Raw genomic sequence first — 18604 nt, forward strand, 5'->3', positions numbered from 1 at the left:
CTAAATGATAAAAAATGTCCTATGTAGAGCTAATGTCTTTGTCATGACAGTAACATTACCTGAATGCAGACTATTGATGAAATAGGGGAACTTGCATTTGAAAATCATGATTCAAATCACTAGACTTCTCAATAGAAATTCAAGAAAGATCTAGATAAGAACTGCGGGCTAGCTGAGGAATATCTAAGACATCGTGCTCTCTCTTGATCATCCTGCTGTGCTTAGTCTTTGAAGCATTCTGGAAGAGAATGTGTTCATCAAAGCCCCTTGAATGAAAGAAGTCATTAGGGCTAATTCACTAAACAGGACACTGCCAGGACGAGAATCAGCATGTGTGTATTCAAGAGAATGATTTTTTATGAAAATTTAAGTTGCAGAATAACAATCTGATGTTATTCCGCATGTAAAAGTTCAAAAGCCAATAAGATTAAACATGAAAGACCCATGCTTGTTTGTGCACAAGTAATGGAAAGCAAAAAGTGTTGACTGCACTAGTTACGGGTTTAAGGATGAAGCCTCAGTAGGATTAGGCCATAGACTTCAGATGTTTCATCTATAGGTCAGGGCCTGAAAACAGTTCTCTTCAGTCTTAGAACAGGCAATGCTCAGCATGTAGGTTTCAAGCCATCAGAGCCCATTGTTAAGAAAGTAATGTCAGGCATCAACTGACAAAAACTGAAGCCTAAGAATATGCAGTATTTACTGTTCACAGGCAACTTGTGAGGAAGTACATGGTCCTGGAGAATAAAGGCCTATGTTCAAAGCTTGGCTCTTTGTCTTGCTTGCCTGGTGATTCTAGGAAGACCATGCCAAAAAATGTGTGTCCTGCACTGTTTCATGGAAATTGCCATTACTAAGTGGTCTCCTACAGTTATGAAAAGTATGTAAGACCTTGTGGGTAAAAACACTTGTGGGGTGCATGGAGCATAGCATTCACCATTGCAATTACTATTCTCATTAGACTAGGTAACATGGGGATACTCCTTTCAATTAACTCAAGATAAGATTTAATTAAAATAATTTTTCAGCATGGGAACTAAGTTGATTGAAAGGATATTCGATACTCAGAGGAGAAAGCACATAAGGAGAGCCACATGGAATTCTTCGGGGGCTGAAGTACCTCCACACATTTGGTCGGCATCTTGGCAGGTCTGTCAAAGATGAGAAATCGATACCATCCAGAGGGGAGGGAATGGTCACAGATCAGGTCTGGAGAGGCTGACTGCTGGAGGTGCATTGAGTCAAAATGGATGCTTCTATAAGGACTCTGAAGAAACTGGTGGCCTCCAGGAGAGCATTCCTGAGCTAGACAGAAAGGTAGGTGTCTTCATGTAATGTGTTTCTTGGCATAGTTCAATAGTTCAGTCATCAATTAAAAGTAACCCCCCCCCAAAGAAATAAAGCAAACCAACGCACAATTGCACAGAAAGACCACCTGAAATGCCAAGTTCTGGGAGGACATCAAAAGTGACTTAAAACACAATAACAAATCAACAGAACTCTTCAGATTTATTTGGGATTTACTTAAGCTTTAAGACCTTCATTTTCATTTAATTGGAATAGGGAAATAGAACTGATTGCTCTTGAGTTAAGATTTGTTTAGTTCTGACTACCTCAAGTCACAGGCCCTATGAGGGTTTCTCTTGGGTCTGGTCCTCCAGACTTAAATACCATTAATGATATTTTTCAAGCAGCTTTTCCCCATGTGCACCCCTATTCTTTTCTGCCAGATCCCACACCAGTATCCTGGTACTTGGGAGGCTGAGACTGGGGGATCACAGGTGTGAGGCCAGTGAGCAGTAAGTTAGCCAGCCCGTTTCAAAATAAAAAATAAATAAAAAGGGTCTAGCTCAGAGGTGGGATTTCCTGGGTTCAATCCCCAGTAACAATAACAACAACAACAAAAAATGTCACACTTTGAATATAACAGAAAAAGTAGGAGGACTATTAGTAAGAGAATTGAGAGATGAGAACACCACTATAAGCCAAATTGACTTAACAAACATCGATAGAACATTATTACAAACAACAGAAGAATATAAATTATTCTGAAGTGCATGTAGAATATTTTCAAAAGTGAGTTAAACACTAGTCCATAAAACAAACTTCATTAAATTTAAAAATAATTTATACAAAGTACATTCTCTGGCCACAATGAAATAAAATTAGAAATCATTAATGGCATGAAATTTAAGATCTTTCCAAACGTGTGAAAATTAAAGTAAAAATGTGAAAATGTAAAGTAGAATATTCTTAGAGAAGAATTAAAGAAGAAACACATATAAAAATGTACAGGAGGGATCCGAACATGGTGGTTCACGCTTGTAATCTCAGCATTTGGGAGGCTGAGACAAGAGGATCACGATTTGCAGACAGCCTCAGCTACTTAGTGAGGCCCTTTGCAACTCAGTGAGACCCTGTTTCAAATAAAAGAATAGAAAATAGGGCTGGGGTTGTAGCTCAGAGGTATAATGTTCCTGGGCTCAATCCCCAGTACCACACACACACACAAAAAAGTATAGGAGGCTGCTAAAGTCATGCTTAGAAGTGAAATTATACATATATACAAACATATGTATATAATTATATCTTAAAAAACAAATATTTTAACATTATAAATTAATCTGGCACTGAATTTAAACATTAAAAAATAAGAGCATACTAAGCATAACAGTAACAGCAGGAAGAAGATTTTTAACATCGGAAAGGTCTGCTATGGTGATGCTCACCTCTAATCCCAGTACATGGGACGCTGAAACAGGAGAAAATCGGGTTCTAAACCAGCTTCAGCAACTTAGCAAAGCACTTTACAACTTAGTGAGACCCTGTTTCAAGATTTTTTTGAAAATGGAAATATAGCTCAGAAGTAGAATGCCTCTGGGTTCAATTCCCAGTATTTAAAAAAAAGATTAAAAAAAGATTAGAAAGGAGTTTATGAAACAACACAGGAAAATAATAGAGAAAAATCAGTGGAGCCTGTAGCTATTTTTCTTAAAGAATTGAACAAAATGATGAAACTGTAACTAGATTTACTGAGAGGAAATTCAAATGACTAACAGCAAACATGAAGACCTTATTAATGAACACTATGCCTGGTATAGCCAAAAAAATCATATAACTTAGATGAGAATGGCAAATTTCTAAAAAGACAAAAACTTTAAAACAGTCTCAAAGAAAAAGATAGCGAAAAGCAGTAAAACGATGGAATCAATGATCAAAAAGCAATGAACAAAGAAAAGGCCTGGCCCAGATGGCATCAATTCTGAATCCTACCAAACATTTAAAGGGAAATTAATGCAAATTCTTCTAAAACATTTCCCAAAAAGCAGGAGAGTGCGAAACACTTCCAGATTCATTCTATAAGCCTCATATTATAGTCCAGTGTCATGATTCACTAACACCAAATCACAAAAAAGGCATCAGAAGACTATAGACCATGTGTGTATATATGCGTGTATTTGAATATAGATTAAAAATCCTCAGCAATATACTAGCAAACTAAATCCATATAAAATAATTATAAGCCATGACCCAAATGAGATTTATCCAAGAAAAGCAAGGTTAATTTAACATCAAATAAATGAGTTAATATTGATAGAATAAAAATCAAATCCCATATGTTCATCTTAGGATACAGAAAAAGCATTTGAAAAATCCAACACTTTCATAATAAAAAATATTCAATAAACTAGGAATAGAAGGCAGAGTTCTCAACTTGATAAATCTTATCCACAAAAATCCCACAGCTTACATCATACTTCATGAAGAAAGACTGGATGCTTTCCCATAAGAAAATAATAAGGCCGGGCGTGGTGGCACAGGCTTGTAATCCCCGTACTTGGGAGGCAGAGACAGGATGATAGCACAGGTTCGGAGCCAGCCTTGCTGGCTTAAGAGACGCTGTTTCCAAATTAAAAAAAAAAAAAATATATATATATATATATATATATATATATATATATAATAGGTCTGGGTGTGACCTATTATCACATACAGTAAGCACATATAGTAAGCACTATATGTGATACTATATCACATATAGTAAGCACATACCTTACTATAATTTGTTATATATTTGAAGAGTTAGTTGAGAGGAGCTTGAAGACTTCCAGCAGGTAGAAGGGTTTCCAGGAACCCCAGTACCACCAAAAAAAAAAAAAAAAAAAAAAAAAAAAAAAAAAAAAAAAAAAAAATCAACAGCATACTTTAAGTTCTAGCCAGGCCAATTAGGTAAGATAAATAGATAATGATAGATAGATAGATAAACAGACAAATAAGTGGTATCTATATTGGATAGAAAGAAATAAAATCTATCTCTCCTCATAGAAACATGATCTGGTATATAGAAAATTCTAAAAAATGCACTCAAAGCCATTATAATAAGTGACTTCAGTAATATTTTTTTCCACATGTAGCAGATAGTCTGAAAGAATTCATTGACAATCACTTCAGAAGAACAACATACTTAGGAATAAACTTAATACAAAAAGGTCAAACTATACTTTGACTTTCACAAAATATTGTTGAAAGAAACTAGTCTAAGTAAGCAGAAGTAAAATCATATTCATAGATCAGGAGACTTTATATTGTTAAGATGGCAATGCTTTCCAAATTAATCCATCAGTTCATGATGATTTCTGTCAGAATACCACCTGACTCCATCGTAGAAATTGAAAAATTAATTCCAAAAGTTATATGAAAATTTAGGAGAACCAGAATAGCTAAAAACAATCTTGAAAAAGAAGCACAAAGTGTTCACAGTTTACCATTTCAAATTGTACTGCAAAGTACAGTAACTAATACAGTGTGATGCTGGTATGATAACAGACATATATATCAATAAACAGAATTGAGAGTATAGATATGGAGGACAGCCTCAGCTACTTAGTGAGGCCCTCCACAACTCAGTGAGACTTTGTTTCAAAACAAAGAATAAAAAAATAGGGCTGGGAGTGTAGTTCAGAGGTAGAATGCCTCTGGGTTCCATCCCCAGCACCGCAAAAACAAACAAACAAAAAAGAGTTACAAAGAAGAAATACATTCTATGTTCTACAGCACAGGACACATAGTAAGCACATACCTTACTGTAATTTGTTATATATTTGAAGAGTTAGTTGAGAGGAGCTTGAAGACTTCCAGCACAAAGAAATAATGTTTAAAAAGATGGAAATGCCAATTACTCTGGTTTTATCATTATAGTGTATATTCATATATTAACTTATCACACTGTACTCTGTACGAATGTGTTATTTTAAGAAAGGTTTAAGCCGGGCATGTTGGCTCATACTTGTAATCCCAGCATTTGGGAGACTGAGACCGGAGGATCGCGGTTCACGGACAGCCTCAGCTACTTAGGCCCTCCAAAACTCGGTGAAACCCTGTTTCAAAATAAAAACTAAAAAATTGGGCAGGGGGTGTAGCTCGGAGATCAAATGCCTCAGGTTCCATCCCTGGACCAGCAAAAAAAAAAAAAAAAAAAAAAAAAAAAAAAGTTTAGTACTAATGTGTTTATTTAGTACTATGTGTTAATTTTTAAAAAGTTCTTTATGAAAACCTAAAAAATCTGGTAATTGGACAAAGAAGGCACAGGCCAGTGATAACCTTAAGGTGTATCATTTCAGAAAATAAATAAATTTGGTTCAAAAAAATTTTTTTTAATTTACATGGAAGTGTTCTTCCACGCTCCTTTAGAGAGCAAACTTACATTAGTAAAAGTGATTAAGGTCAGCCGGGCGTGGTGGCGCACGCTTGTAATCCCCGCGCTTGGGAGGCAGAGACAGGAGGATCGCGCTGGTTTGGAGCCAACCTCCCTGGCTTAAGAGACCCTGTTTCAAAAAAAAAAAAAAAAAAAAAAAAAAAAAAAAAGTAGGTCTGGGCGTGTAGCCCGGAGGTAGAAGGGCTTCCAGGAGCCCCAGTACCACCACCACCAAAAAAAAAAAAAAAAAAAAAAAAAAGTGATTAAGGTCAACAAGATGATAAAAGACATATTTATGTCCTATACATTTATAAATGATTTATAAATGTTGCATATGACTGTTTTTCAAGCTGCCAAGCTGTAGATAGCCATACACAAATCAGCTTTACTACTGAAAAACTTTAGAAATCTTAAAATATAAGGGTAAGTCACCCTTCATTTAAGGTCAAATCAGCCTTCATTTAATGCACCTTTCTGTACGAACCCAAAAACAAGCAAAAGGAGTTTTGACGTCGCTTTATTTTGGATCTTTCAAAGTTTCCTGCATTTTAAACTGTTTTTGTTGTCTTAAAGTAGAGAACTAGGAAGGATTCATTCTATAAAGATTTCTTTTACAGTAGGGAAACCGATTCTGATAGATATTCAGGGAAACATTATACATATACTTAACTGAGTAATTTATTGTAGGAATACAATATTCACCAGTTAGTTATTTCTGGGTTGGAAGTAGTTGGAACTAATCTCTTTGAACAATTCGTATCAACTTGCCTCTGGGATAACTGACAGATTCAGTGAAAAGTGCTTACTTTATGTTAAAAAGAGTTTAGAAACCGGGCGTGGTGACTCATGCTTGTAATCCTAGTACTTGAGAGGCTGAGACAGGAGGATCGCAGTTCGCAGCCAGTCTCAGCTATTTAGTGAGGCTCTCCGCAACTTAGTGAGAGAGACCCTGTTTACACACACACACACACACACACACACACACACACACACACGAATAAAAAATAGGGCTGGGGGTGTAGCTCAGAGGTAGAATGCCCCCTGGGTTCAATTCCCAGTACCCCCCCACCACACACGGAGAGAGAGAGAGAGAGAGAGAGAGAGAGAGAGAGAGAGAGAGAGAGAGAGAGAGAGAGAGAGAGATTTAGTTTAGAAAGGAGAATGTCAGACTGAAACAAAAGAAAACCAGTACCTGGCAGTGGCCGCCTGTTTGCAGAATAAAACCCTAGAGTACCGGACTATATGGTGACCACTTCAGACAGCGAAGAGTTGGAGGAGCAACAGACCTCAAATATAGCGGTGAAGATGCACAGATACGCCCGCAGGTCATCCGAAAAGTCAGCCTCCACCCCCAACCCCCAAGTCCAAGCGGCGCCCAGTGCTCCCTCGGGCCGGCGACCTACCTGGCTGGCCGTCGGCGGGGACCAGGAGCGCCAGCGCCAGCACCAGCGCCCAGGCTCCGCGGGCCATCGCGGATGCTGCAGATGCTCCCGGGCCGCCGGGGTGATGGGACGCTGCCGGCCCGCGGAACTCGTCTCTCGGGAGGTTCCTAGTAGGTTATTGCTCCGCCTTCAGCGAAGCTGCGCCTAGGTGTGGCGTCCCGGCCTTGCCGAAAGCCACGCCCAACCTGTCCCGGGAGACCTTGGCTGGCTGGCGCTCCTTGCGGTGGTTTTAATTGGATATCACCAATAGCATTCGCCGAATCAGAGGGCGAACTCTGGGGCACATCTCGTTTCCTTGTCTTAACAAATGCTTAAAATTTGGTAATCTTGGAAACCTCTCAGACGAACCTCCTCCAATAAAAAGAAGTCTTCCCAGAGTCTATATTTTTAGTACTGAGTTCTACCTCTGAGCTATACCCTCAGCCCTAGTTTGTTTGTTTTTTTGTTTGTTTGTTTATTTCGTTTTGAAACAGGGTCTTGCTAAGTTTCCCAGGCTGGCCTTGAACTTGTGATGCTCCTGTCTCAGCCTCCCAAGTACTGGGATTACAGGCATCACCACGGCCTGCCTAGGTGGAGTCTTAACTGCGGTCATTCTTAATTTGCTCACACAGGTGAACATTCTTCCCAGGAGATGCTTCAGTCATTTAGGTCTCAGTGATGAGCGACGGGAAGGAGGGAGTAGAGACAACAGCAAATTCCCTCTTCTCTGCCCTGGTGACAAGTTTGTAGAAGTGGGAGGGTCTGGGTTGAGACACCTGCCATGCCTGTCTATTACCAGGTGTTTGCAGATGGATCCCAGCCAGCTCTTAGCCGTCCAGTGGTGACCCGCGACTTCAGCACAGAGCCACTGATCCCCAAGGTTGCCCTCGATATGATTTTCAATTTATTAAGTGGTTTTCAGAGATGTGGCTGCCTCTGCGTAGAAAGTGAATCCTTGTGTTCATCTGAGCCTATTTTTTTTTTTTTAATGTTAAGAGATGAAACCTCACTCTCCTAGATTTTCTCTGATAGGCTCAGTCCTTGAGTGCTGTCATCTGTTACCTGGAACTTTGCCCTTTACTTGGGGAAAAAGGTGACACTGGTCAGCAAAGGGTGACCTGGGGGGACCTAGTGACAACCAGAGTTCATCACCATTTTGCACATAGAGTTGGAAGATCAAAGTTGTACTAGGCCTGGTTGTGAAGACAGGAGGTCCCTACATGGACAAAGAAGGTACTTGTAAAATGTTTATACTTCTTTTTTTTTATAATTGGGAAAGGAAATTACCATTAAAAGGTGTAAAACATACCAGGATAAAAGTTTTAACTTGTTGAAAATATCTTTGTGGTACACATAACTTGTGTTTCGTACCCTTTATAAACAAAGGAGCACCCAGTCTTCTTGAATGACAATAAAGGGCGACATGGCTCTGTGAGTGGTCAGGTGATTTTCATCTTAAAGCTTAATTATAGAAGAACAATTTAATGTGGGCAGGATAAAAAACCAGAGATCTATTAGTGTTTCCCGTAAAAATGAAACAGAAAAATAAATATCAAATATTCTTAGTCTGTTTATGAAACCATCAGGAATAAACTAATAGTTATCATCAGGATAAAATTATAGCCAGCCTTTTGTGAATTGTTTGGAACTTTCTGCAGAAGTGCAATAAACTTTGATAGTTTCTTGAAGGATATCTCATCTATCAGACTTCCATCAAACATACACTTTCAAGTATATTGGGTCTTATTTTTCTCTTCAGTTTTAAATTTATGGCTACCCATCTGTAAGTTTATAATAAACTTGTACCAAAAACCAATTTTCCTGTGAGTTAAGATGAAAAAAGAAACTAAAATAAGATTTTTTTTCAACCTTCAGTGTCAAATTTATCTTATCTATTTTTCACCTGCAAGAAAATACTGACTGAAAACTAGTCACAATATTGTGTAAGAAATCAAAAAGTAATAAAAAGGGTATTTTACCATGTGTCTGGTAAGTTAACCCCCCAAATTGATATGATTCTATTGTTTTACATTTTTAATTTGTTTTGAAAAGAAGAAAACAACAACATATAGTAGGTGCTCTCATTATAGGTAGTGAGGGTACTTGTAAAAGTCAGTGAATATCAGTGAAAGGGAAATAATGTCTTTTGAAAAGAAATGAAACTATGAACTAAAAAAAATAACATAGTTCAGAGGCAAAGAAAAGCCTTTTAGGAGAAAATTTCAAATGATGATATTCTTGGCAAAGGAAATAATTCAGCTCTTGAATTAAGACAGTGATGATGGGCCTTTATGAACGACAAATCAAATTCAGGGGACAGATAGACACAATGATTACAAACACAGACCCAACACCCAGGCACTAATCCTGACACTACCACCTGTTTCCTGCCTTGTAATCCTGACCAGCACACTCACCCCCCTCTTAACCTCATTTTTCTGTACAACAGGAATGAAAATAATATGTATTCCATAGAGTATAAGAATATAAAAAAAAATGTGTATACTTGGGTGGAGGGGTGGGGTGGAAGGGGGCTAGAGAAAGAGAGCATTTGAAATGGTATCTGGTCCAGAGTATCTATTATGAATGAATATAATAGTTTACTGTTGTTAAAATGAGGGGTAAAACCTACATAATTATACTTATTCTCATATCATTATATAAAGAGATACTGTTTCTCAGTATTACTCTATTACAGTGGAGTTCATAATTCAAAGCAAACTTACTGAAAAACACACATTTACATAACATGAATTCCAGATATTAAATGAAAGATTCTTGCTCTTTTCCAAAGCCATCTCGGTAGCAGTACAAATCCCACTGGGACAAAAGGTTTTCTTGCCCAGAAACAAAAAATAATCGGTAGGGTTGCTTGGGTAGTTTATTAGAACTGAACATAGCTATACTCCAAAGCAGAAGCTGAGCTTTCTTTGGGCATATGTGTGTGTGGCCAAACAGTGAGAGCTGATCATGGAAAGAAAAAGGACAGAGGCAGATCCCCAAAAAGAAGGTGAGATGAGAAACATGAGAGTAATAGAGAAACAGAGAATCACACCAGGATACAGAGAAAGAAGGAGAGAGAGAGAGAGAGAGAGAGAGAGAGAGAGAGAGAGAGAGAGAGACAGACAGACAGACAGACAGACAGACAGACAGACAGACATAGTCAAAGAGGGGGAAATAAATAGGTAGAGAAAAATCCTGACTCTTGATGGTTTTCCACTCCAAAGTCTTCTGAGAACTGCCTCATGTCCTGCCCCAGAGTTCCATGATATATGGAAACACGCTGCTTATAAATTGGGCATAAGTGAGTTAGAATTTGTTTTTGTTTTCATTGTTGTTTACAACTAAAAGAATGCTGTCTAACACCAGAGGAGAATATAAACCATATAAATGATTCAGTATTTTGTGCTTATTTATTTTATCGGGAAAGGCATACAAATGCCATCATAATTTATATTTTAATTAGTACAGTCATACTTTGTTGAGGAAATAGACTCATCATTTTGCCACATAGAACCTAACCAGTCAAAAAAAAACTTTCAAGGGAAATACAGTTTGGTCATTTTCAGAGTAAAATGAATCAGCAGATAAGCTTGATATCTTTCACGATAACTTAATTCAGTGTTAGACTGAGATCTCATAGCTGCTTCTTTTTTCTAAATAATTTGTAACTAATCATTAATAATCATTTATAGAAACAAGGAATAAAAACCTACATAATTACACTTCTTATATAATTATATAAAGATATGTTTCTCAGTATTACGCTATTACAGTATACTTCATAATTTAAAGCAAACTTACTGGAAACATAGTATTAATTTTTTATCTTAACTTCTGTATATGGAGGAAAATTGGTTTTGAGCATAAGCATTACAAACTCATAGCTGGGTAATCATAAGTTTAAAACTGAAGAGAAAAAAATTCTATCAATGATTAATAATTTTATTGTGGTCAGCCACAGAGATTGTAATTGAAAATAGCTACAAGAAAAACAGAGGTAAGATTCATTAGTATTGAAGCTTAGCAAATAAAATTTTCTGAATAAACCTTATTTTTAATTTTCATTTATAGGCTAAGCTTCTTCTATTGTTCTCTCTTTTCCTGCATTTAAAACAGTTGTGTATTTTTTAATTACTTGAAAATTAATGAGAAAAAGCTGGATGAATAATGAAAGACCCATCTTCATTTCATTAAAATATATTAATGAAGAAAATAAGTAAATAGCTGAAAAAAACCCTCCCTAAATCTGCATTCTAAAAATGTTTCACCCCAGTATACCTGCTTTATGTGGATTTAGAATTATGGAAGCTCATAATAAAAATGAAAATTCAAGTGAATCATTTATTTATTTTTCCTTTGAAAACTCCTTTAAAAATGGTTCCTCCTGCCGGGCGCTCTTGGGAAGTGGAGACAGGAGGATCGCACAGGTTCAAAGCCAGCCTCGCTGGTTTAAGAGACCCTTTTCCAAATAAAAAATATAAAAAAAGTCTAGAAATGTAGCCCGGAGGTAGAAGAGTTTCCAGAAACCCCAGTACCACAAAAAAAAAAAAAAAAAAAAAGGTTCCTTCTTTGGTCTTCCTTGTTCTGGAAAGTGGCAAAATTCAATATTATTTCCCATCAACTAAGAAGACTACTAGATGCCTCCTCCCTTCCCTGTAATTCACTGCTCTGCCTCTGCATTTGGTCACTAGTGAGGAGTGGACGGAAATCTCACAACCATCTATTGCTCCATTTCATCTTTGCTGCCATTCTGGTCCAGACCACAACCACAGTTCTGATGGGTCACTACAAAAGTACAACTCTCTGGTCTCTGTGCATCAGTGAGGCCACACCCACTTCATATCTCCACCAGAGAAAAGCGAGGGAAGAAGTCATAAATAGACCTTCCTTCCTTCCTTCCTTCCGTTCTGGCGATTGAACCCAGGGGGATTCTGCCCCCAAGCTACATCCAAGACCTATTTTTTTTTATTATTATTTTGAAACAGAGTCTCGTTGATTGCTGAGTCTCACTACATTGCTGAAGCTGCCCTGGAACCTGCAATTCTCCTGTCTCAGTCTCCCAAGTACTGGGATTATAGATGTTTGCTACCAGGCACAGCTCCTCTCGCTCTCGCTCTCTTGCTCTCTCCCTCTCTCTCCCTCCCTCCCTTTCTCTTTTCTCAATTCTTTAGTTTCTATTTTTACATTTATTTTTTCTTATTTTTCCAACTGTAATAATTGACAAATAAAATATTATTCATACTTGAGATATACAACATGATGTTTTGATAAACATCTTCCTTGTGAAATGACTATACTACCAAGCTAATGACATGTATATATCACCTTTTTCTTATAGTGAGAATATTGAAGATGTACTGTCTTATCAAGTTTCAAGTATACAACACAGAATTATTAACTATGTACATGCTATACATTAGACATCCAGAACATATTAATTTTGTCTAACTAAAAAATTCTACCCTTTTCTGAGTAGCACCCCATTTTCCCCACTTCTCAGTCCCTGGAAACCACCATTCAACTCTCTGCTTCTATGAACTCAACTGACTTTTTTAGATTGCATATATAAGTGAGATTGCATAATGGTTTCCTTTTTGTGCCTGGCTTATTCCACTTAGAATAATGTCTATAAGGTTCATCCATGTTGTCACAAATAATAGGATTCCTTCTTTCTAAGGCATAATAATATTTCACTATATTCAAATACATACATATATAACATTTTATTTATCCATTCATCCATTAATGGATATTTAGATTAATTCCATATCTTGGTTATTGTAAATAATGATTTAGTGAACATAATAATGCATACATTTTTAATTTCTTCCTGTTTAATAATGACATATGTGTGTGTGTATATATACACATATATATATACATGTTACTGTATATATATATATATATATATATATATATATATATATATATACAGTAGTAGGATTGCTGAATCATATGACAGTTCTAATTCTAACTCTTTGAGGACCTTCTATACTATGTTTCATAATGGCTTTGTCATTTTACATTACCATCAATATATGGGAATGGAAGGAATCCATTTCTGTATCTTTTGGCTCATGGCCCCTTCTTCCATGTTTAAAGCCTGTAGTGTAGCGTCTTCTTTTTTCTCTGATCTCAGCCTCTGTTCTTAAATGTCTCTCTGCCTCTGATCCTCCTGCCTTCATTTTATTAAGACAGTAGGATTGCCTTGGGTTCATCTGGATAATCCAGAATAGTTTTTTTCTTCTCAAGATTTTTCATCATCTGTGTAAAGTCCCATTTTCACATAAATTAACTTATTCAAAAATTGCTGGGCCACATCTGGGCTTTCAAAACTTCAGCACATTAATATGCTACTATATAACTAGCCCAAAAGGAGAAATCTACATTCTTACTGCATTGTTTCCTCACCAGAAAATCAAGGGAACTGTACTAAGAGATTGCTACAGACTATTTTTACTATAAAGTTTGAGTGCTTGAATGTGGAAAAACAATTCCAATGCTAGTCAATTTTTATATACTGGTACTGGTGCATTGCAAGTATACATCATAGTGGGATTAAAAGTGAAACATTCATACACGCACACATCACTTGATGTATTGCCTTCTGTATCTCGCCATCTTCTCCCTACATCCTCTGTGCTACATATGTTAACGAGATTGATAGTGATGCCTTCATATATGGACATAACATTGTTTAATCTTCTCTCTTCCTCTTCCTTATTTTCCCCTCCCCACCTCCCTCCTACTATCACCTCTACGCGTTCTACGAGTCTTTTACTCATTTATCCTTTTTGTTTCCCAATTTCTCCCTAGGTTCCATATACGAGTGAAAACATACTCCCCTTATTTTCATTTTTGAGATTGCCTGATCTCACTTTACGTAATATTCTCTAATTCCATCCATATTCCTGAAAATGACATAATTTTCTTCTTATTCCTGGAATTTTTTTTTTTTTTTTTTTTTTTTGTGGTACTGGGGTTCCTGGAAGCCCTTCTACCTCCAGGCTACACTCCCAGACCAGACCTATTTTTTACTTTTTTTTTTACTATTTTAATTTTTTACTATTTTTTACATTTTTATTTGGAAACAGGGTCTCCTAAACCAGCACGCGCGGCTGGCTTCGAACCTGCGCGATCCTCCTGTCTCTGCCTCCCAAGCGCGGGGGATTACGTGCGCCACCACGCCCGGCATTCCTGGAATTTTGATGCAATAAAAGCAGTGTGTGTGTGTGTGTGTGTGTGTGTGTGTGTGTGTGTGAGAGAGAGAGAGAGAGAGAGAGAGAGAGAGAGAGAGAGAGAGAGAGAGAGAGAGAGAAAGAGAGAGAGAGATTGAGAGAGAGAGATATCACCTTGGAATTAAATTCAGGAGTCCTGCATATACTAAGCAAGTAGAATATCACTGAGCTACATCCCTAACCCTGAAAACAATTTTTAAAAGGCTATTTTAATACATTTACTTCAACTTATATTTTCCTTAACACAATTTTAAAATGATATCGAAAATCTAATATTTCTTTGAATGGAGTTGAAAAAGGTGTGCATTTTCCCTGCCAACAGGTTTTCAGGCAGATAAAGTAGTCTGTTTGCATCTGAAGTACACATCATAAAATACCTTTGAAGTTGAAGCATCTGGCTAGTAAGCATCATAGCTATTTTTGGATGTTATTTGGACTTTTCTAGAAGCCTTAAATGAAACGTTGCACCAGGTGTTAAAGCTATGTGATGTTTCTGATTTTGTTTATGTGGTTTATATACCCATCCTTTTCTAAATCACAAAGCATTTTGAGCCTTAAAATTATAACTTATCATATAATGGATAGTTTGCAAATGGAGATGGGTAGATTTACAAAACAAGCTAATAGATGTCGCTAAATTTAGTTTTTTGTCCTGCTGTCCCAAACCCACATCTTACTTCAATTCAAAATGTGCCAGACATTTTAGAATACACAAACTACTTTTAAAGATTGCTTTATTAGCTGAGCGTGGTGGCACACGCTTGTAATTCCAGCATTCAGGAGGCTGAGTCCAGAGGATTGTGGTTTGCGGACAGCCTCAGCTACTTAGTGAGGCCCTCCGCAACTCAGTGAGACCCTGTTTCAAAATAAAGAATAAAAAATTGGGCAGAGGGTGTAGCTCGGAGGTCAAATGCCTCTGGGTTTCATCCCCAGACCCGCAAAAAAAAAATATTGCTTTATTGAGAGGTAGTTTACATAAAAGTCAAATTCACTGTATACCTTAATGAATTTTAGAATATTTATAATGCTAGTGAAACATCACAACTGATTTCTAATTTTAGGACATTTTCATTACTCTAAAAGAAAATGTTATTCCAAGTCATAGTTATTCCCATTCCAACCTCCAGTCCTATCAACTAATTTGCATTCTGTCTTGTATTATTTGGGCATTACATATAACTAGAACTGTACATTTTTTTTGTTACTAGCTGTTATAGTTTGGATCTTGAACATACCCCGCAGGCCATGTGCAGAAGGCTTGGTCTCAAGCCAAGGCTCTGCGGGGAGGTGGTAGAACCTTTAGAAGATGAGGCTTAGTGGAAGGAAGTTGATCACTGTGCGGTGTGCCACTGGAGGCAACATTAGGACTCTGGCCCTTCCTCCTTCCTCCTAATCTTTTTTCTGCTTACTAGTTGCCATGATCTACAGAAGCATCTTCTGACACATGGTCTTGCCAGATGTACTATGCTACCCCAGGCCTAAAGCAACACAGTCAGGTGAAGATTAATTGAAATCTCTGAAAACCTGGGCCCAAATAAACTTTACCTCTTTTTGTTTATCACATATATCTTGTCACAGAGCTACAAAGGTAACACATAGACTTCTTTCACTTTTTTCGATTATCTATGTTATAGATTTGCCAGTACTTTATTTCTTTATGGGAAATATTTCATGTTGTGAACATATCACATGTTTATCTGTTCACCAGCTGTTGGACAATTTTGAGTGTTGGTACTTTTTGGTCATTGTGAACATTGCCGAATAGGCATTAAAGTGTAGATCTTTGTGTGAGCATACATGTTAATTATTTTAGGACTTTCATACTGATTTTCAAATAAATTTGTTTTAATAATGAAAACTTTGAATATCATATATGTGTTCTTGACTTGTATTTAGTCTTCCCCCAATTAAAATTCCTCAAAAACTAGCAGAAAATTAAGCACAGTTGGTAAATAAAATCTATAAATTTTACTTCTGTGGATTTAACAAATCATTATTTGAACAGGGCCAGAATTGGAGATTAACAATAGAGCATTTACCTACTCTGCACAAGGCTCTGGATTGGGTTGCCACATACCAAATACAGAAACAAAATAATTGTGTTTATACAAAACATACACAAACATTTTTATTGTCATTATTCCACAAACAACACAGTTTATTTCTATAGCATTTACATTGTATTATGTATAATAAGTCATGCAGAAATCATCTAGAGTATATAGGAGAATTGCATAGTTATGTACAAATACTAATCAATTTTATTTAATTTAATTTTATTTATTTTTATTTTTATTTTATTTGCAGTACTAAGGGTTGAACCCAGGGACATTATCTGAGCTATGCCCCTAGCCACATTTTATTCTTTATTTTGAAACAGGGTTTCCCTAAATTACGGAGAGCCTCACGAGTTGATGAGGCTGTCCACGAACCTGTAATCCTCCTGTCTCAGCCTCCCAAGTACTGGGATTACAAGCATGCGCCACCATGCCCAGCTTTAATTTTATGTAAGGGACTTGATCATGAAAGATCTTGGTATCCATGAGTGTCCTAGAACCAATCCTTCATGATACTAAGGGATGACTCTATCTTTTTTTCATTAATTAAATTTGAAATTATGTAAGCAATAATGTTGTAGTACTTTAAGCCATGATTATTTTGTATTTTTGGAAAAAGCAGAATACCTAAAAGATGTCTGTGCACTCCATTTGATAAGAGATAAAATTATTTTAAGTAGAATCATTTAAGGATTTGTTTATGTAAAATTGGGATGACAAGCCAGGTGTGGTGGCGCACGCTTGTAATCCCCACGCTTGGGAGGCAGAGACAGGAGGATCGCGCAGGTTCGAAGTCAGCCACGTGTGCTGGTTTAGGAGACCCTGTTTCCAAATAAAAATATAAATAGGTCTGGGAGTGTAGCCCGGAGGTAGAAGGGCTTCCAGGAACCACAGTACCACCAAAATCAATCAATCAATCAATCAATCAATCAATCAGTAAAATAAATAAAAAATTGGGATGACAAGTTTTGAAGTTAATCTAAAAAAATCTTCAACTCCTCATTAATATTGCACTGAAAATTATTGCCATTGTTCTTTGCAATTTTCAATGGTTGTTATTCTTGAATGATTTGCCTGTTAGCAACACTTATGGAACTTAAATATTGCTTATTACAGTAAATTAATAAAAACAAAAATTTAGGTATGTTCATATCCCCGGGTTTTCCAATATTTAGGTTTTAGGAAATTAAGTTTTGCACATACATTTGAATTACCATATACAGATAAACAAGAATTATTGGATCAATAAACATTCATTAAAGATTGCTGGATGATTTGGGGCAGGTTATTTGAGAACTCATAGCATGTATTTCTTGATTTATAAAGCAAGAGTCATAACCCAGTGTTTACCAAATAAAGAGGTATCCAAATATTCTTGTTGATTTCCATGTTCCCCCCATGTCTTCCTACCCTTTGACTCTTTGTCGAGTTTGATTGGACCACAGAGCTCCAGCTGATGCACAGGAGAACTCCTGACATTGCATTACAGTGAGGAAGCTAAATAATTGGAGGCAGTTCAGAGCAGTGGTTAAAACTCTGAGTTCTAGAATATAAACTTGTTTTCCAGCTGGCTCTGCCACTTCTCATCTAGGTGACTCAGGGCGAGACACGTGGTTCATATATACTTTTTAAAAATATTGTAAAATAGAGTTAGTATCACTCTTTTGCCTAATAGAGTTATTTGAGAATCAAACCAAACAACACATGTAAAGTCTGAGCATACATGGCATGTAGAACATGTTCGATGAATAGCTTTTGTAGTTGTTAGTTGTTAGTGTCGTGATTTCTCATGTATTCTATTAAGGTAAGCCTATTAACTCAGTGCAGCCAGGGTAGCCCGAAAAAGACTAATTTACAGGAAATTGTTAGAAAATTTAGAGATTTCCTGTAGCCTTCACAAATCTCTTCTGGTTTTATTTTCTTTCTCACTCTTTATGATTTAGCTGTTATGTCATCTTTAACCAACTTCCCTGAACTTAAAGATTTGGTACCCTCTTCCTATGATATGCTCCCATGACTTATTACTACCTGATTATATTCATACTGGGCTTATATATAACATTAAGCATGCTACTTACACTATCAGAAACATGGAAATAATATATTAGTGTTGATCAATGGGTTAGCATATAAATACATAAAACTATAGGTATATAACATATATATGATGGCATAATGTCCATCAAATAC

General features: G+C 36.7%; 2 protein-coding genes across 2 annotated transcripts in view; one reads left to right on the forward strand and one right to left on the reverse strand.

The window, feature by feature from the left end:
- Positions 1 to 7165, reverse strand: part of VWDE (von Willebrand factor D and EGF domains) — a gene marked incomplete at both ends in the record, with an annotated part of 69282 nt that extends 62117 nt beyond the window's left edge. Inside the window, 2 exons of the mRNA XM_080701209.1 lie at positions 1121 to 1305; positions 7099 to 7165. Of these exons, the coding sequence (XP_080557335.1) occupies positions 1121 to 1305; positions 7099 to 7165 (252 nt within the window). The remainder of the gene's footprint in view (positions 1 to 1120; positions 1306 to 7098) is intronic.
- A 5-nt stretch (positions 7166 to 7170) lies between these two features.
- Positions 7171 to 18604, forward strand: part of LOC308266816 (taste receptor type 2 member 2-like) — a gene marked incomplete at both ends in the record, with an annotated part of 55096 nt that continues 43662 nt past the window's right edge. Inside the window, one exon of the mRNA XM_080701210.1 lies at positions 7171 to 7247. Within this exon, the coding sequence (XP_080557336.1) occupies positions 7171 to 7247 (77 nt within the window). The remainder of the gene's footprint in view (positions 7248 to 18604) is intronic.

Source organism: Muscardinus avellanarius, assembly GCF_963383645.1.
Source record: "Muscardinus avellanarius genome assembly, chromosome: 9".
Taxonomy (NCBI): domain Eukaryota; kingdom Metazoa; phylum Chordata; class Mammalia; order Rodentia; family Gliridae; genus Muscardinus; species Muscardinus avellanarius.